Source organism: Mustela putorius, unplaced genomic scaffold, assembly GCF_011764305.1.
Source record: "Mustela putorius furo isolate JIRA1106 unplaced genomic scaffold, ASM1176430v1.1 tig00000788_pilon_pilon_pilon, whole genome shotgun sequence".
NCBI classification, from domain to species: Eukaryota; Metazoa; Chordata; class Mammalia; order Carnivora; family Mustelidae; genus Mustela; species Mustela putorius.
In genome coordinates this window covers 3,608,231-3,629,203 of record NW_025421481.1, presented here as the reverse complement: position 1 = coordinate 3,629,203, position 20,973 = coordinate 3,608,231, and the positions used below count along the sequence as shown (strand labels likewise).

Sequence of the window (20,973 nt, the reverse complement as noted above, 5' to 3'; positions counted from 1 at the left end):
GGGTGGTGATAATTACCACTCATATAGACCTTATAGGAAGGAAAAAATATCATTTTTTAAAAGAGGCTACAGTTCGACTTGGATGAAAGAAGGAAGACAGAATTCCTCTTAGGGACAGAATTGCTTTTCTCTTTAGGAAAAATAATCTTCGGGGCATATTCAGTAATAAAAAGTGAGTAATAAAATTGTCACTTCCGTCATGGGTAAATCTGGGTTGGTCAAGATTGCTCTGCAGGAGAACAAAAGAGATTTCCTTGCATGTCCTTATTTATTTTTAGGAAGGGGGAGGGATAGAGGGACAGGGAGAGAGAGAATCTTAAGCAGGCTCCAGGTCCAGTGAAGAGCCCCACCGAGCGCTTGATTTCAAAACCCTGAGATCATGCCCTGAGTTGAAACCAAGAGTCAGATGCTTAACTGCCTGAGCCACCCAAGTCACCTAACCCCCATTACTCCCTGCAAGTTCTTTTTAAGGGAGAGGATGGAGAGTTGGATAGGAAGTAATTCCAGGAACAGTTTGCTGAGGGGAGGAAGGAGGCTTACTAAAATGACAAGAGGCACATGAGCAGCCAAAATTCCTCAATGAATTTTAGTTAATAGTGATGTTTGACATTAGCAGCCAATTTTTGTCACGTGCTTAATTGCCTCCCACTTCATCATTCCCAAAACCTTAAGTGAAAGACTGCACCCAATTTAGCCTAGTGTGGCCAAAGGGAGAAAAGTATTGTCTAGGGAGAGAAGCAATGCAGTTAGAAGCTCATGGCCATAGGCAGCAAGATGTTGAGCAGAAATAGGACAAGGAGGTCTAGAGGATAGGGTTAAGGAGAGCTGCGGTAACTCTGAGGGAGTTACGGGAGTCCTGGTGAGATGCACATGGGAAAATAATGAACTGGTATTGCTAGTCATTCCTTAAAATCAAGTACAAGTCTCCTGAGCCTTTTTTACATTCAGGTAAGTTTTCAAATACTTCATGGAAGTTTTAAGAAAAGGAAAATAGGACAAAATACTTTCAAACAAGAAAGTGCTTCTTCCACCCTGTGCTTCTACAAATGCTGTTGTGCGTTTGATATTCAGCAAAGATTTAGCGAGATTTATTGAAATAAAAACTCAGGGCTAAGAGACCACATTCTTATGGAATCTCACAATATGGGTGAATATTGAATGCTACTTGTGTATTATGTGCCCTGTTTGATAGAAAATCTTTTCCCAGACCCTTTGTGTCATGGATTATAACTCACTGTTGGGTTACAGTGAGTGGGATCAGTTAATTACACCTGCTTTATTGTTAATACATATATCGTACAATTCATACATCTCTTACATAGTTTGTACAAGCTCTTTGAAACATTTATTTTTAAATATAATCTGTAAATTCTATAAGATATCTCCATTCTGGTGTATGATTAGTTTTATTTTTCTGGGTAAGTTTTCTTGTTTATTTGTTGCAGTGACCTCAATTAATAAAAATGCTACATAACAACAGAATTCTTAAGGAATGACACATTACACCAACATTGTCCAAAAGAACTAGTTAATCAAACATGATTAATTTTAATGTAATTACTAAAGAAAGATATATCATTTTATTATGACGCTCTAGCCATACATTTTTCCAAATATGCTTACTTAACAGTAAATGTAAGATAATGATTCAGTTAGTTACAGTTTTAGAAGTCATTAGGATTGATATTCCTCTGCCATAAATGAATAATGATTTCAAATACAGAATTAATTTAATAAAAAATATGCTTTTGAACTAAGACAGATAACGAATGACCAATCATTATTTTCTGGTTTCAAAGTAGCAGGGAAAGATTCAGTGTCTGTAAGTATTTATCACACTTGGCCTTTAAGTGTGATAAAACCATATGAAGCAAAACACATGTTGCAATCCCAGTTCTCATTGTTCATTAACTCTTAGTAACAGGAGATCTAACATGGTGTTTGGGGCCTTTATGTAAACTGAATACAAGCTGCATGGTGTTTGAAAGTTTTTAATTTTTTGAATAGACATTTTAATGATACAAAGACACAGATAAGAGATGTGAGTAGACAGTTCAAGGTTTCAGAGTCCCTCCTGCAGTGTGTTTAGCAGCAGGTACAAGATAAATATCCAAACAAAATCAGATTAAGGGATTAACAGAAGTGCTTTTGCTCTGGGTAGGTAAATGGGGCCAGTGGGTGACTTGGAAGGGATTTTTGAGTTTTTTTATTTTTCCTATTTTTACATCAGTCCATTTTGGCCAAAAGAAAATGAATAATATTTACCTTTAGGATGCAGTAGGCCTGGGCAATTAAATAAAAGGCAGATTCTAAGGCTTGCAAAAGGTCATTCTGAAGGTTCAGGTGATTCAATAGGGATTAAGTATGGGAAACTTTCTCCATCTAAACTCCCATTTCAACTGGGCAATAACATTTGGACTTTTGTGATCCTCTTTTAAAGTTAACAATTTTTTTTTTTCTTCAGACCCTACCAATGACAGCTGAAGAATGGGGAGAAAGAGGGACCATGTTTAAGATCAATGTGTCATCATAAATTAGGAGGGAACATGTGAAATATATATATTTTAAAGAGATCCCTTTAATTCCAGGGTTTAAGTTTGGTCACCCTTCCTTAAAATTTTGAGGCAAATACTAAATGAATAAGCACTTGGAGGAATAGAGACAGTTTCAAAAACTCCCTGGGCTTCTGTCTTATATATGAGAGGGTTCCCCAAAAAAGTGTTGCTCTAGATAGGACTTGGTTATTTCAATTGGTATCTTTATCCTGTACCATATGCATTTTAAAGTTTTAGACAGTCCTCTCATCCCCCGCTTTTTTTTAAATAGAAATCACATAAATATCTATGTATCAGTTTCTAACACCTAATAGGAAAGTCTTTTAGAATATTAAAATAGCAATAAGCAAATATGTACTATAGGATTAAACACTAGCATTGAAACAAACCAAAAACAAAGAATCAAGAAAATTTTCCTCTTGTTTTTAGCTCCCTCATATTCTGAACTTCATGATCATTGCAAGAGAGGGGCATAAAGAACCACAATTCTTCTATTAAAAATTTTTAAAATGAATGATACCATAATGATGGATAAATCAGATTCATCTTTTGAAAACATTGATGGGAAAGCCCAGGTGATTCGAATGAGATTGCTCTTTTTTATGAAGAGAGCCAAACATGATTTGTCTCTAATAAATTAGTACACTCTTTAAAGATTAAAAATAGGAAAAACATTTTAAATAGTCTGATTATAGCTTCAACAAGTCAAACATACACTTCTATCTAGCCTATAGTTTTAAAGAGTCTATGTGGGTTTAACTTATCATCCCTCGTTCCAATATAAAAAAGGAAGAAAGAACCAAGTCATTTTTGAACATTAAGATATTCATAAAGACTGTATAAAGTAAAAAACAGAAAAAAAAAACCCAAAACAAAAATAAGAACAAAAAATCTTCACAGATTGTTAGCCATCTCTTTCAACGATTTCTCATAAATTCTTCTCTTTCCTTATCAGTAGATAACCCCCATCTCATAAGGAAATACTTTCCAACACTTCCCAATGAGATCAGTGATTGCTTTTTATGAGAGCTACTGCTCTGAGATGTTTAGTTGAAGGGAGAGTATTGTCTATAAACCAGTAAATGCCAAAGAATGACTTAAGGGGGATGTGGCAGAAGCTATTTTTAGCAGATTTAATCTATGCATTGTTTCTCTTTGTTTTTATTTTCTCCATTGCTGAATTATCTGTTTTAGAGCAGAGAGCACAAAAATCAATAAGTAACTTTATCATGTTTTGTTCTGCCGTTTGCCTATAAGGTCCTTTCTTTTTTCCCCTATGTATACTCCATGCTCTTGATTGAGGTGTTCAGATTGGATAACATATTGCTAATTTTGCTGAGTTTGAGAGCCAGCAGAATAACAGAGCCTTCTGACTTTACAAAAATTCCATTTTCTGTCCCTACACCCCCAAACTCACAATTTGGTGAACAGTACTCTACTTGTGAGTGATAAAAAGTTGAAAGGTGGTGGTAACTAGACCTCATGCTATTTTATTAAGCCATCTATCTATAGAATTGTTGTTTTCATACTTTAAAAAAATATGTCTATGCTTTCTTTTTTTCTTTTATTTTCTTTTTTTTCTTTTTTTTTTCTTTTTTTTTTAGTCAAGTACTTTCTTAAAGAAACAATAGCACCACAGTGGCATAGCTGGCCAAACAATAAATGGGAAAGCAAGATGTGCTACATCTTTCATTTAAGAAGTCTTCCAAGTGCATAAACTAGTAACAGAAACCCTGGAGCCACAGTGCATGAGATGGTTTCATCTACACAAACATTGACATTCCAAGAAGGGGATGGATTCCCAAGGGAGGCCAGGCTTTTTTTTTTTTTTTTTTTTCCTAGTAAGTTTCTTCAGGGAAGTGATTTCTTCTTGCTCTCTTAAATTGAATGTGTGTGTGCACGTGCTTGTGCATGTGGTGGTTGTGTGTGGGGATGTTGCAAGTTTTTATTTCTAGAAGAATGGATTCTGATGGAAGGATACATTTACTTTTTCAGTGGAGCCTCCTCACCTTAAAATGTTCAAAAGATACTGTGATGTTATTTGGGGAACTGGGAACCAAAATTTGATCTAGGCATTCAGTTTTGTCAGTTAAATTAGAACTAAGCCTGTAAGCTGAAAGCTCATTCTCACTGATATTTACAGCTTTTTCATAAAGCTTTTGAAATTGCCTCATTTGAAAAATCCAAAGCAAAGGTTATAAAAGTTTTGAGATATGAAATTTTAGGTGCTCCTTTCTATCGGTCCCGGGTCATTCCACTGTAGTGTGTAGATCAACTGACTTCTGAAGTTTTACATTGATCTGTCTTCTAGTTTTAGTGCATTTAAAAATTAGATAGTGAGTTAGTATAATTAGTTAATTTTTATTCATTGATTTATAATACAGTTGGAGAGGATTATGTGTCAGAAAAAATTAAAAATAATATAGTTTTATATATTTAAGCTTTCCTCACTAGGATAATTTTGGCTGTGAATAGAATTATTAAATGAATCAAATAAGTCATAGATATTCTTAGAATTACTATATCCAGCTGTGTCTGGAAACCCATAGGTCTGCAGAGGATTGCATGTAAAGTGTTGCTGGGAGACAGTATACACGAAGAACAAGAAATAAAAAGCAGAATGACTGTCATTTTGGAAAGGGAGGTCCTGCGTCTAAATCCACAGAACACAACGGTCTGAAAACAGATAAAGGGCAAAATGACTTCCTGTTTCTTTTACATTTGTGCGTAGTGATTACATTGCTCAGCGTGCCAGAGGTGCTCAATTCAAGTAATGCTGAGGATCTGAGGGTTTAAGCACTTACTGGCTGAGCAGGGGGACCCACAACATCGGGTTTCTTTTTGCATATGCTTGAAGATCCAGGAAGTCTTGGACTTTTTCTGGTTTCTGAACCTTGAGGTGAACCAGTGGGATGAAAACTAAAGATGTTATTTTTGTTTTCCGTGCACAATTTCCAAGAATAAAGAAATACAATTTGCATGAAGTAATCAGGCCTGGTTGCTTTTCACTAAAATGTTTGAAGGCAGATAAAAAGACGTGAATGATGGATGATTCATTGTTGTAATAAGAAAATCTTAGTATGTAGATGGGAAACATTTTCTAGGTCACCATGGGCCTGTCCTCACTGTTGGATTTTCCTGATATCAATTTTCAGTTAAATGGATAAGATGCATCTGCAGAGGGCCAGGGGTCACTCTGGTAAGCAGACATAAGGGAAAATTTCTAGTTCTAAAGGAAAGTTTTGCCTCTCAGTTAGCAACTCTTAGAGTCAAATATATTTTAACAAAAATTAAAAAAAATGTATATGTAAATATAGCTAAGGGTGAGAGCAAAACTCATTAAAGAAAGTGATTTTGTGATTATTTAGAATTAGATATTATTTCAATATTTGAAATCTTGGGCCATTTTTTTTAGATTGCCCAAAGAGAATTTGGGAAAGAGAAAGAGAACTATATTGTTCAAAATGAATAAAGTATCATTTATAATATTACAAGAAGTATTACTAGGTTACTAGTAACTGCCTGGAAGGGTCAGTGAGTGCTAACAGATGGCACAGTCACTCTTTCATTGGTGGAAATCTTTTTTTTTTTTTTCCTTTTTCTTCTTTTCATTTTTCTCTTTGCACTTTGTATTCACAAATCCAAGTGCAGAATTCAGAGCAAATTGTAAATCAGATATTTCTTACTCATTTTGAAAGGGTTTTGAAAGAGATGGAGCTGGCAGCTTTTAACTAGGATAGTTGAATAGTTAGTAGGATAGCTACATTGACAAGAATTAGCATGTCAGGAACATTTGGCTGATCAGTTTCCTAGCTATGCCATGAATGGGTTGTTTCTATAATTCTTTGCAACCCAGAAACTGAAGGGCTCTGCCCTTGTGCCCTTCTAGCAATCCAGGATAAAATCTGGAGCTTTATCTTTGTAATCTTCATACCACCCCCGTGAGGTAGGTAGATGGCGTTTTGCCCCCATTTTGTAGATGAGGAAACTGAGGCACAGAGAGGTGAAGTGACTTGCCCAAAGTCACACAGTGGTGAGTCTGTGACAGAGTCAGCAGATGTTTGTTCCTTCAGTGAGAAATAAAAGCCAGAACTATTAAATTCCTAGCCTTCTGCTTCTTCCACTCCTCTCTGGACTCCCCAATCAAATTTGCATTAGCAGACTTTGTGTCTTAAGTTTTTTCTTGGAAGGCATCATTGGGGGAACTTTGCCTTCTTTCCCAAAAGGATGGATTTTTAGGACCCTTCCCCTTTGTGTCATCTTCGGCTCCAGGCTTCTTTTGTTTTGCTTTCACCTTTTACCGTTTTGGCCAGACTCTTTCGTATAACAAACTACAAAATAGCACCATTGTACTAAAAAACAGAGTTTTACATACTGTTTGTGATATATCCTGTATTCTTGATATGCTAAATTTACATAGTGCTCTATATGGAAAAAATAAGAGAAAAGTTACTAATCACGTTGCACACTAACTCATCATTTGAAATAACTGTTGAGAGTTTGAGACTTTCTATGCTTAAAACATATGCCTAAAAATGATTGGCCTCAAAATTGCAACTACTTGCATTTTTTTTTTAGCAAGATGTGGAAAAATAAAGCTTTGTGTCTAAAATAAATGCATCCAACTTATATTTGGTACAGATGCCACAGATGGAATTTTTTGGGTTAAAATCTTTTGGGTGTGCTACTTGACAGCTTGTGTTGCTCTTGAGGAGGCCAAATTTGGCAAATATAAAGATGATGAAGTGGAGGGTAGAGATAAACAAACAAGATTACCAGACACTGTAAAACAAATGGCCTGTGTTGCGTAGTAAGAAGTGCAAATTAAAAAAAAAAAAAGAAAAAGAAAAGAATAAACCACTTAGACAAGACTGCTGAATGAATGGCTCCAGCAGCCAAGACTCAGAAACAAATTTAGTGCAACTGGATCTATACAACGCCCATGCATTTGTGGCTCTTGAGAGGCAGGGACTAATATATTTATATATATATTTTTCTCTATAGAACATTATTGATAAAGGATCAACAGCAATCTACCAACTCCAGGACCATTGCTGCAAGGTGCAAAGCTTTTAACAATCACTCCTAAAGACAATGCTGGAATGTTTACTTGCGTATTTCATTGGGGGGGAATGCCCATCTTTTGAAATGTTATCAAACTTATTTTTTTGGTAGGTCTTCTGGTGTTTATCAGGTAACTCCTACAGAGCAAATGATCCTGCCGGTGGCATGTCATTCTTCACAAAACAGGAAGGTCTTCCTACATTCTGTAGTTCTTGTTTCCTGAACTCCCTCTGCTTGTGTTCTTCAAATGTACTTCCTAAAAATAAGGGAGAAAAAGTGACATTAACTGGTTGAAGTTTCATGTGCCCTCCCCATCCATTTCTAACACTGGGTCTCAACCTTTCATAGTTGATGCCTCATCAGTCAATCTCACAGAGAGCTTGGGCCAGTTTTGTTTGTTTGTTTGTTTTTTCTAAGAAAGACATATGTAAATAGGCCTTTAGCTTTCAGTTTAGTGAAAGTTAGGCTACTTTTATGTGCCCTGGTTTGTCATGGGGACTAGAGATTGCCTTATAATCACACAGAAGTGTGTTTTTATTCACCCGCTGCTATCACAGATTTGTTGACCAGAAGGAGACTCTGAAAAATCCAGAATTCTGGCCTGTGGCATCTTTTCCTACTAAGAGGGGAAAAAAAAAAAAAAAAACCCACAACACATTCTGGGATCATCCTCTGTTGTTTTAGTGCATTTTGGGGGGCTTAATTTTTGTAAAAAGGAGACATTTTTCATTTTTTTCTTTTCTTCCTATGGAGAGAGGGAGAGTTTTAGAAGTAAAAGATTGGGATGTTTTATAATTGACTTAGAATCTGTAAATCACATATACTGAGCTGGGTTCAAATTCTGACTCATTCAGTTTTAGTTACGTGAACTTGTGCAAATGGCAATCTCTTGTGTCTCAATTTCATCTATTAACTAGCATAATAATAGTTCCTACCTTATAGGATTAAGAATTAAAGAATTAGTACACCAAAAGATTTATAATGGGTTTGGCACATGGTAAGCACTACATAAGTATTAACAATTTATTTTTATTATTATTAATATTATTAAGTCATTATTATTATTATTTCATCTTCATTAGAAACCATTCCTGGACTAGAAACTCTAGGTTCCTTGTTTTGGTGCTACCATTCATTTATCTGCAAGCAATGCTGTTACCATCCAAGGAATATTGAGTTTTGCTTAGAATAGAAGCCCTATATATTAGAGACCCATCTCTGTCTCTTCACTATTTACATCCCTGTGTCTAAAACAAAGCCTGGAATATTGCAGTTGCTCAATAAATAGCTATAGAATGAATCAAATGACTATAATGACTATCTAATAATGTCCTTATACTTTTCCTATAGTTTTTATTTTATACTTGAATATATTTAAATAGAAAAGTATATTTATACAAATAAGAAGATGTGGGTTAAATACAGGAGGAAATGGTATCTGTATGCATGAACATAAGGTGCCTTTTCTCTTGGTTTTACCTCTAGCCAGGAGGCCCTTAGTGGAGGACACAATGAATCATTATTGGTACAGAATGAAGTTCAAGAATCCCCAATATTGCTTTCTCCCAGAACATGTTTTCATCATGACCAAAACCAAGAGTTTTCACTATGGTGTCTGTAATCTCCAAATTATTCCTTCTGGCTGAGGTAATGACCTCTCAACCCAATCATTCTTAGGAACTTATAGGTCATTGTAAGGGACTTTGGAAAATGTTCAGACCTGAGCCTGTAGGGTGTGAGAAGCTGGGACAGAATCAACTATGGTCCCTGGAAATAATACCTACTGGCGGAGGCCCATTGGGATTTGGTAATATTTCTTACATGTATTTTTCAGCTCTGCATGGAATGTTGGAGTTATCATCAAGTTCTTCAAATAAGCTAGTTAGCATTTTATAAGTTGATGGTCAATATCCTGTACTGACTAAATAGAAAGAAGATAGTGTTGCTGTGAAAATATGTTTATTAAAGTAACTAACTCAGTGGCCATTGAAAACTTGTGGGAAGAAGTTTGGCATTTGTATAGGATAGCTTGAAATGCATCTGTTTAAAATACTGGCACTTTTCCTCCCAGATATCATACAATTTTACCAAGTCCACTTAACATGCATTTGTAACTATATAAAGCATTCCTCTTAAGCTACTGGTAAATTTACATTCCTAATCTTACATGTTATTCTGCATTCTTAAAGGAGTTCTCCTGAAAAATGGAAGAAAAAAAAAAATGGAGCTACAGATTTGGATCACTGTTGTCTCAAACTCCTTGAAACTTTTCTGTTTAGTATGCAATGGACCCTGCAGATGGTATTTGGCTCATCAAAACCCCCACATGGTCATTATTATGGATACCACCTCTCTACAAAACTACTAATCAAATTAAATAACAGATCTAAAAATATGCAAATTTGATTTTGCTCTGTTTTCTCTTTCACATCCATACCAGCTTAGAAAAAGAAGTTTTTAAGTATCTGGATAATGAGCACACTAAGAGAAATGCTCAAGAATGAAATAGTAACAAATTAAAAAATGATTAATCTTTAATCTCCAGTCTAAATATATAAACATCGAAACTAAACTGTTTAGTCTCCAGTTTAAACATCCAGAGATGTTTAAACCCCAGATTTACAGAAGAAAAAGTTCAGGTATCTTCTTTATTTCCGTCCCTCTTCAAGTTCATGAGGGCTGTAGCAAAAAGAATTGATGTTAGATTGGTCAACCATAAGGATCTTATCCTTTCCCCCAACAGATTCTTCTTTTCTCTCAAAGCAGAGGTGAAGTGTCAGTCTGAGCACAGGGATCCTCTGGCGTATTTCTTCTGAGTCTGTTTCGGCCTTGCAGCAAAGCCATGGGCAGAAACTCACTTGAGTGGAGCAGACACTGCTCCAAGTAGCATGGTTCCCATGCACACATGCATAAGGTGGAGGCTGTTCAAACCCAGCTGGGATGTTGTCTGGTTTGCATTTGGCTCCCTTCCCAGGCTCTCACATGTGACTTCTTTGTTGCAGACAATGACAGTGACAAAACAAAAGCACTCAGAGATTTGGTCCCAGTCGCATCTGTTGCTTTGCTCATTGTCTTAATTTAATTACGCTGGCCACCCTTGACAATGGGCAGCAAGTGGAGGCATGTTAGAAGTAGCCTGAGCTGGCACCCACCTTCAATGCACTTCTTGAGGGTTATGAAACTGTCCCACATTCAGCCAAGCAAAAACTTTTCACTTCAACAGCTTGTCCAAGACAAACAAACCAGCTGAAACTGTTTCTAGTATGCAACTAGGCAGATTTTTGAAAGGAAAACAGTAGTGAGTAAATACTGTTTCCTATTGACACCAGGGAAGGTAAGATTATTTTTAAAAAAATGTTGGTCCTCTAGCTCACTCAGGTTGATTGAGAAAATTTATCACCCTGAAGGAAACGTTAACCAACTCATCAGGGAAAAAGTTTTGGAACATCTTAATTTGTGATATACATTATAATACATTGTGTACCATACTCAGATATTTAGGAAGCTGGAAAATGCCCTGAGATATTACATGACATTCACATTCTCCTATTGTCTTTTGGCTCTTATCTTAGCTCCTGGTTTTACAAAGGAAAGCAATCCACAAACTTTTTGATTAAAAAGATCACTGAGAGCTAATAACGATGACAGTAACACAATAACTTGATTAACATTTGCAGACACCCTGTAGTTTATACGGTAATCACCAGTAACATGATATTGGCATCAGTCTTATTTATAACTTAAGGCATGCTAAGATTTGGTGACTTGCTTGAGGTCACATAAGAACAAACTGATAGACCTAGGACTAATAATTAGACAACTTATTATTTTAATAAGATAGTTCTATCTCTCAGGGCTGAGCACTATATTATACATGCTAATTGCACATATTTTTCTTATTTAATTCTCCTAGTTCTCTTGCAGATGGATACTATGTCTTGCTCATTTTACCTTTAAGGAATCTGAAGCTTAGAAAAACTAAACAGCCAATTTTTTTCTGATTCTGGAACTTACCAGTTAGCCATTCTACCATATTGTTTCCCCAAAAGATAAAACATTATCGGGTGCTTCAAGATCCAAATATCTTTCCAACAATAATAATAATTAACAGTGTTATAAGCTTCCCATGATCCCAGATGTGGTATATTCTTGTTTAGAGGGTAAGGCAAGACTCTAAATTATGGAGGGGTACCATTCCTTACCACAAGAGTGAGCTAGGACCCATTTATATTATTATTGATAGGAATCTAGTAGCACACTATTCATTTAGCAAAAGCTAACCCTGTGGATATTATAAGCCCTTCTTTTTGCCCCACCTATCTTTATGAGATTTTGCCTGAGAAACAGCATCTAAAAGAAGGATGATAATAGTCTCTTTAAATTTCAGAGAGGAAGCAGTGACATTTTCAATAGACTGTGTTTCCATCTCAACTACTCCAAACAAGTAAGTATTATATGACATAAAGTCGAATAAAAGCCTGGCACCCTGTGAGAAATGCTAGGAAAATATTGTCCAGCATGGAATATTAGCAGCCTATTGTATAGCATAAAGTCCTAACTCAGCATTGACCTTCTCCTAAAAAGGGCAAAATGACGGGGGGGATGAGTAATTACCATATATAATACAGTGGATGTACTTTAGCTATTTTGCTGGTTTGGTCTGGAGACACGTGAAATTGTGGAGGACAATTTATATGTTTCAGTATCAACTTTGATTATCTCTTTACTTCAGGGAATCACAAGTTCCAATTCCAGGAGAGTTGGGTCAGACTTTCATCTCTGGGAGCCAAGAGAGTAAGTGTCATAAGAACAACTTGGTGCTTTGGGATGTGACTTTTAAAACCAAAGGACAAATGTGCACATTTCAAGAGACTTGTGGGATATCCCTGGTGGGATAGTTGCCTCTTCAACAAAGTAAAAGTTATATAGACTGGATGTAATGTCGTTCTGCTTAGACTCTTTTTTTTTTTTTTCTGGAAATTACCTCATCCTACCTTTTCTCTGGTTATGGTGGGAATGGCCATTTTTTCCCAATAAGACCCTTTTCTCTGGCCATGGTGAATGGCCCAGAGCTGGCATCTTCTCTAATGCCAAGACTGAGTATGGTGGGGATATAAGGTAGACCCATTCCTGGGAAACATAAGATTTCTTCTATTGCCAAACTTTTGATTCAGGGTCTACCCAGTGGCTTTTCTGAGTGTTTCCTTAGACTGTACAGCAGTCCAAGACACTTCACCCAACATTATCTCTGCCTGCCCTTCTCCTTCACTTGCGGTCAGACTTACATTGTGTTCTGATGGCTTGCCCAGACTTTCCAGTTCCTCCCCTCTTTCACATGGGTATTTCCCCTAATAATATCCTACTCATTTAACCCTGTCTCATCTGTTTCCCCACAGACCTGGGCTTACATACCTAGTTTGGATCCTACCTCCCCACACAGGAATTAAGGACCTCAAGAATCATTACATTGTTCTCTCCTCTGTTTCCTCTTCTGTAAAATGAAAGGGTTGGATAAGAGCACCCACCTCATAATGTTGTTATGAGTGCAGGTGATCTCCCTTACATGTTTACCTGGCATAACTGCATGCGAGAGAGCCTACTCTTTCAAGAGCCCTTGATTTTGATCCATTCTGTGAAGTTATTTATTAGCAACACCAGTTTGCTCAGGCTTCGGTGCTATCAGAGTCCACTCTGCCTCTATCTTTGTTAAAACACCTGATGTGTTGTAGAATAAATTGTGTTTGTTTCCCCACTGAAAAGTAAGCACCTTGAGGGCAGGTAACATGTTTCCTTCAGCTCTGTATCCTCCCCAGAGACACAGTGCTTTGAACAAACATAGCAAACCCGAAAAGCTGGCTAAATTGTTTTAATCTTTCTATAGAAGTAGTAGAATAGAGTTTAAATAGCAACCCTTGCATGGCTTCCTACTTCCAGCTATGCTCTTTATGGAGACAAATAGCACAGAGCCCCCTCCTATTTTGGGACTTACAGTTGGTGGGTTATGGTACAAGAAGTATCAGTAAAAAAATGCAGAAAAGAGAGTGCAGTGCATGGTTAACACGCTGGAGTCCATCTTGAGTTTAGATTCTGGTCTGGCCATTAGTTAGAGCAAGACCTTGGTAAGACATTCAGCCTTACTTAGCCCAAGTTTTTAAATCTCTACAATGGGGATAATTTTAATATTTACCCTATATAGTAATGATGAAGATTAACTGAAATAATTAACTGTAATCCTTACCACAGGCATGTGCTTAATAAATACCAGCTATTCTTACTGCCCACTGACCTTTTATAGTTACTGGTATCAAAGCACATCCCATAGGAGGGTGCTGCCTTTCCCTGGCTGAAGAAAGGGAACCTATTTACTGAGCGCTCAGGGCTCCCTTGAATGCTGGGATACCAGATGTATACTTCTTTTTTCTAGAGACTGGTGCATCCCTAGGAATCCCTAGGATTTAGGGAATTTATATTTGTCCCATAATTATTCATGGATTATCCAGATTTAGAAACTTTCTTACTCTTCAGAGGATACCACCTGACTCTACTTCAAAAATTTCTGTGATGTAAGAAATCACTACCAAAATTGTTTAAAAGCCTGGAAAAAAAAAGAAAGGGAAAAAAAAGTGCTGAAGGGTATTTTCCCTTGTGGGCAAGAGGTATTTATGTTGCCTTTAATAGTCTTGAAGGATGTTGTAAAACACTTCAGGGTTCAGACTGCTTAGACTGTTGATTTTATGGGCAGCTTGTTTAGTTAGCTGTTTGTGTTTGTGTTACATTTTTAAATTAAAAAAAAAAAAAAGTTTAAGCACACTATCTTCCCCAGAGGGAGTTGATTTTGGAATTGCTGAAAGGTTCAAATGTCATGGTATTTTAAAAGTGAAACACCACATTCTAGCAATTTCACTGACATGTGCTAAAGTTTCAGCACATTTTTACCTAAAAACTAGATTTGACTATTTTTTTTTCTCAAGCCTCCAAAATGCCATACATCTGACATATAACTTACACTGGGATATTTAAAGTAGTGTATGAAGTGATTTATATTGCTATGTTCTGAGGAGATGTGAGGCCCAGGGTTGTACCTTTTGGTGTCATTTCAACGCCATAGTGATGAGTTCACAGGATTAGTAGGAAAGGGTGTTGCCTTCCTCCACTCATTCTTTGTGTGTGTGACACATCTGGGCAGAACACTCAAATTCTGTGTCTAAATTTTCCTCCTCACTGAATTGAGAGAAATTTTGGAAGTTTGGAAGACTTGTCTGAACTTTTAGGATGAGCAAAATAACACTATGACAAGTTAAAGTGATTTGCATCTGTTTGAGGTTGATGGGAGCCTTTCAGCATATAAAAGTAAACATGCATGGTGCCAGGGGAGCTTTTCCAAGACAGAAAATGGCACAAGAACAATTCATGCATGTATATAGTTTTTAGAAATCAAAATTGCTTCATTTCACTTCTGTCTCTATCCTAATATTCATTTGAAGAAGGAAATAAATGTCATTATTTACAGAAAGACCAGAACATCCAACAGTGGCCTAAGTCAGCCAATATTGACAAAGTGACAGTAATAATGCTATATATTTATTAATTCATTTATGCTTTCCTTATTTTCTAGTCCTACAATGCCTCCTGGAACTATTCAAACATGCCACACTCACACCAAGGCATAAATATTGCATAGTCCCAAGTCTACAACAGTCAACAGAAATCCTTACCCAACCCTCAACCTGCACCTAATCTTGCACCTAATCATTTGAAATTTTTGTCTTGTCATAATTGTTATTTATAGCTGTGAAAAGAGCACATCGTATTTTCGCAGATGGCAGGGGTCTTTGAGTTGGTCTTTGATTACTTGACTTCCTGGATCTGGCCAGACAGAAAGCCCCATATAAACATTTATATATTTTACACAGAATTTTATAAAACATTTTGGCATAAGAATCTCATCTTAGAAGAATGGGCCACTTGGTCAGTTTGGGTTTGATGTTAAATTTCTTGGTCTCTCAGTGGAAACTTTGGGGTTATTTTACCAGATAGAAGAATTGCCATCATGCTTAGTCTTTCATAGGTCTTGCTTTTAACATCCCACCTTCCTATAGAAATTCTGACCTTACTAATTAGAAAAGCCATGTAGGATGATATAAATCATTACCACTTTCTTTCCAGAGAGATAGTGATACATGCCTACTCAAATAAATGTATGTAACTTCATATGATCCAATGGGAACAGAAGTGTATGTATGCCAGGGTGAATTGAGGAAGTTAGAAGTTTATGGTTATGGAAGGGGAAAGTGGTACAAAAGGCATTGGATTGTTTTTTCCAATATCCCCAATCTCTAATAGAAGTAGGGGCAGGGGATGCTGGAATGCAGGCTGGATGCACTGAGGCTATGATTGTGCTGGGTCAAGAATGAGACCTCAGAATTTCTAAAGTTCCAAATTGGTTCCATGTGAAAGTTTCTGTTTTCTGATCTATGGAGCCATTCTCTCTCTCTGTAGATCAGATTGGAAGTAGTTGAAAAACATGGACCTTTAGAATATACAATAGAAAGAAAAGTGACTACTTTCTGCCCCTTCAACAATGTTCCCATTATTTCCTGAATAATATTTAATTTAGGACTAAACCTGGGCCTTTGAGAAGATAAAGGAATAATGTGATTTCTCCTGAATGATGAGTAGTTTTCACATAAGAATTTGCCTTCTCTGAAAGAAAAGCCAAGATTCTGTATTTACCTATAATTTTGGAAAGTGATTCACTCCAAATCCCTAGTGGTTGCAACAATGCTATAACACAAAACTATATAAACACACATAAACACACACATACACATGAAGAAAGTAGAGAAAAGAAAGAATCCCTTTCTCCTCAAAACTATTTTCTGTAGTTAATTATAGATTGTAAATTACCAGCAAGGACATTTAGAATTAAAATTAGTTGGATGCATTCTTTTTTCTTTCAAACTTCCACTTTTCAAAAGAGTTAGTTTCCTGACCAATGGGTCTTAAGACTATAACCATATTAGCTAATAAAGTAGAGATAAGAATTTTCCAAATGTTTTCTAGCTCTTGTTGCTTATCTAACAATATTCCATCAGATCTGTAACTGAGCTTCTAGTATATGGTGAGGACTTTCTTGGCTGTTCACTAGAAGTACCAGGTATGGACTTACAGGTCCATTGTCCTACATCTTGCATAATTTCCCTGTTATTCTCAATTTCTATTTCTCTCTTTTTGAGTTTAAACATAAGTCAGTATTTCTAAATAATCTCTTTTGGTTGCTGGATAAAAGTGAGGTAGCACTAACGGCATTAAAGAGTCCCATCAAAGATGAACTCCAAACATGTGGACATCAGGGACAGGTGCTCAAATTTCAGTTAGCACCCTAAGGATGGAGAAGCTGTTTTTGACCTGGAAGTTTAGTGGCCACTGAAGAACATTTGTTAACTTCACCTGCTCCTTCTTTAAAAGTGGAGTTATCTTGCTTAGGTCAATAAATACTGTCACTGATTTCCATAGCAGTTAGTAGCTAGGCTTTTAATCATTTTGATGAGCATATAACCTGAGGAATTCTTCACTGAAAGAAAAGCCAAGAAATTGTATTTACCAAAAATTTTGGGAAACGATTCACCCCCAAATCCCTATCTTCATAAAAGGGCATCCTGATTTGTCTAAAACAATTTATCTTCTTATTGCTACCAAAGGTGTCCACCACTTTACCTTCAAACTATCAAATTTACCCTTGGATTAAAAGTCAGCTCCCTGTTACCTATTAAATAATGAAAAAGACTTATTCCCTTCACACAGACAAGTAAGAGAATAGACCTCATCTTTCCCCATGGATGTTAATGAACTTGAGAAATTGCAAAATGTTATTACTTAAGAAAACATTATTTCCTGTTGGTGGTTGGTGGGACGGTGGTCAAGGGGTGAAGGGAGAGGCTAGGGGCTCTTGGAGGACTCCTTTTTTTTGGCTTCTTTTTCCACCCTTACATCCTAACAGCACGCACATTTGAAGCTGTATGAGGTTTTGTTTGTTTTCAAGAGATGTTTGAAAGAAGATCAAATGCTTGTGAAAGGCACTGGATCGGCAGCCCTAGAAACTGAAATGTCCCGGAAGCTGTGTGAGCCCGGAAATATCCCACATTTCTATTTATTTTGGCAATTTTATTTAAAACTAGTAAGAGCTGGAGTTCATGCTACAATTAAATTTTCCTCAGGCACCATGAAATGAAAACACATATTACATTTGATTTTAACTGGTTGAGAAAAATGGTGGTTTCTGAAAGTTCATTCTGTGACCTTGAAATAAAAGTTAACAGCTCCTCACATGGGAGAGCTGAGCTTTCACTTAAGTTGGAATTATTCATAGAACTGGGGTTCTCTGGGTTGGAAAGACTCTTAGGTCACTGAGTTCCCTTCTATCATCTGCTTGAAGTCCCGATACCACCTCACCAAAAAGTGCTAGCAAGCTTGGCCTTGAAGGTTTTAGTGATACAAGACTCACTTCTACTTAAAGGGATCTATTTCTTTTCGGATGGCTCTAATTTTCAGAACTAGATAAAATAATGTTAACTAAAACTTTAATAGTGATTACTATGTGCCAGGAATCATTTTAAGCAATATAATATGTATTTGTACATAAATGCTCACATATACATATATATAGATATTATCTCAATAAATCCTTACAACCATAGAAAGTAGATTCAAATAGCACTGTTGTTTGACAGATGAGAAAACCAAGGCACAGGTGAATGACATGATTTGCCCAAGGCCACTCTCAGTAAGTAAGAGTCGGGAATTCAACCTGGGAAGCATGACTCTAGAGTCTGTATTCTTAACTGCTATGTCTTACTTCATCTTCAATCTTTATAATTTCCCTTCATCTTAGTACAGAGATTAGCACATTGTAGGTGCTCAATAAAAGTATTTTTTGACAATTTTATTTCAGGATCATGACTCCTTCCATCTTCCCATTAGTTTTACACACAATCATCAATTTGCACCAAGAAATGGTAGAAACAGAATTTTAAATGATGATCAGTACTCAGCTCACTTCCAAGAAAACATCCAGGAACGCAACAGGTATATAACGTTCACTATAAAGTACTACTCAGCCAGTTGTCACTTTTAGCAGTGGGTCCTTGAATGATTTCAGTTTAATCTCTAGAAATGCAAAGCTAGCCTGTATCAGTGCAATTCCTTTACCCTCCTTTTTCTTTCTTTCTTTTTTCTTTTTTTTTACTCTGTCCATGCCTCATTGCCCTATGCAAGGATGAGAGGAATCATTTCATCTCAGCAATGATGCTTATTTTTATGGTCTCCCACCACCCATCCACCTAGCATTATATGCCATGTATCACTAGGTGCTTGGTATTGACTATAGAAAGGAGGAGATAGAAAGACAATAATAGGTTCTTCATGCTTAATTTCTTCATATTATTCAGAAATCATATGTAGGCATTCATGATGACTGCTTTAGAGTTGATAAAACCCTTTCCAAAAAGAAATGTATTTTAATCCACAGTATGAGAGTTAAGCATTTTTTAACTAGAAAGTTCCATTCCTTTTTTTTTTCTTTTAGAGTCTCTGACTCACTTCTTTTGAATGAAGTTTATCATAGAGTATAATTTAGAGTTTATCCAAAACCCTGAGTCATAATTGACATTTTCCCAGTCAACAATAAAATAGGGACAAGATAATCCTTTAAGGAACCTTTCCATAGGACATGAATTGTTAATTCTTCTGTGGAACTTGAAGAACCATCTGTGTATGCAGGCTACTCTCAGGTGGTGGTCACAATAAACATCGGCTTATGCATGAGACTGGTCTCAAAGCATGGATGTCTTAGTGAAGAGCTCTGCATCTCCTGAATAAGGTGGCTGGCTAGATGGGCTAAGGCACCAGCCTACCCTTGTCTATTCAGATAGGCCAAGCATTTGTAACCACAGCAGAAGTGGCTTAGCTCCCAACTTAGGCTTGGCATGTTTCTGATTGGACTTTTCCTCCCAGGTTGAGCCTTGGGCATGGCCTTATATGTTTTGTTATATTATATTTATTATATATCCTGTGTTTTCACTGCACCATAGAGCAAAGATGATCCTGAAGTAAAAGCATCAGGGGCATGAAGGATCAGGCAGAAAAGAGGTTCCTCTATACCATGACATCTTCAAAGTAGGTTACTTGGATGAAATGTTTCACTTCTTGGTTTAGTCATCTTCTTACACCAAGTGTCATCATTTGCTTGGCGACCATTTCTTTCCTACACCCTCTCTTAGGTCTTATAATTCATAATTTGGGTGATCTTGAGACTTTGTTTTATATCTGTGAAGACTCTAAGCCTACTAATTAAATCAAAGAAGCTGAAGGAGAAGATTTACAAGACCTGAATTCTATGGTTCTACTTGGCTTTATTTTTTACCTTCAGGAAAAACTATTAAGTTAAGAAGATTTCATGTGCCATCTATTTCTGCCCTGTCTTTTCCTTTTGGAATTATTTCTTAGTCCATGTTGATTATGTGCTCTTCTCTGATGGCCAGAAGGAGGGAAGCTTAGAACTCAAGCATGCCTTTACCCTTATATGGATCTCAGTATTCTTATCTTAAAAGTGAAGGGATTAAACCCATCAACTTCAGAAGCTTTTTGTCCTAGTGTTTCCATGGAACAGAAACTTACAAGATTTCATATCTGAAAACCTAGATTTGTGTGTGTGTGTGTGCATATAGGACAGAGATAGACATACACACAGAGTTTTATAGAAGATAGGATAAGAAGGCAATAATCAGACATTAGAAGTCTTCTGTTATGGGCTGAATTGTGTCTCTCCTTGGCCACTTGTTTGTTAAAGTCCTGACTCTCATTATTGAAAACATGTCCTCTTTGTTTATAGGAACTTCTAGCTTCCAAAAATGTATGAAAATATCTGTTGCTTAAGACACCCAGTCTGTGATACATTGTTATGGCAGCCCAAGAGATGATACAACTAACACATTTTTATATCTGATTCCAAAGTGCAAAAAAAAAAAAAAAAAGGTTCAGTGACCTTCTCTTGTAGGTTACCTCACCGGCCTCACAGGCTTTTAGGCAAATACTTTGTGCCCTTTGGCCTGAACCTGGACTTGACTAAGAATCCCAGCCTCCAATGACACTGCAGGAAAGAAAATCTGGGAACTTCTATGACACAATTCAGTCTTGCTGAGAATTTTGGGCTAATATTTAACTTTGGAGATATATGAACCTGGGCAATTCTTCTATAATAGCTTCACACAAAGTTTTAAAAATGCATATCAAAGCCTTGATTTCTATCTTAATTCTTTAACTCTTATTTATTTACTTATTTTTTTTTTTTTGAGGG

General features: G+C 36.5%; 1 protein-coding gene across 3 annotated transcripts in view; it reads right to left on the bottom strand.

Annotated features, from left to right (window-relative positions):
- Positions 1–1,257: 1,257 nt before the first annotated feature.
- The window catches only part of IGF1 (insulin like growth factor 1), a 78,450-nt gene continuing 58,734 nt past the window's right edge, over positions 1,258–20,973 (bottom strand). For all 3 annotated transcript variants that reach the window (XM_045084779.1, XM_004742995.3, XM_045084780.1), the window contains one exon: positions 1,258–7,875. In XM_045084779.1, the coding sequence (XP_044940714.1) occupies positions 7,757–7,875 (119 nt within the window). In that variant the 3' untranslated portion in view covers positions 1,258–7,756. The remainder of the gene's footprint in view (positions 7,876–20,973) is intronic.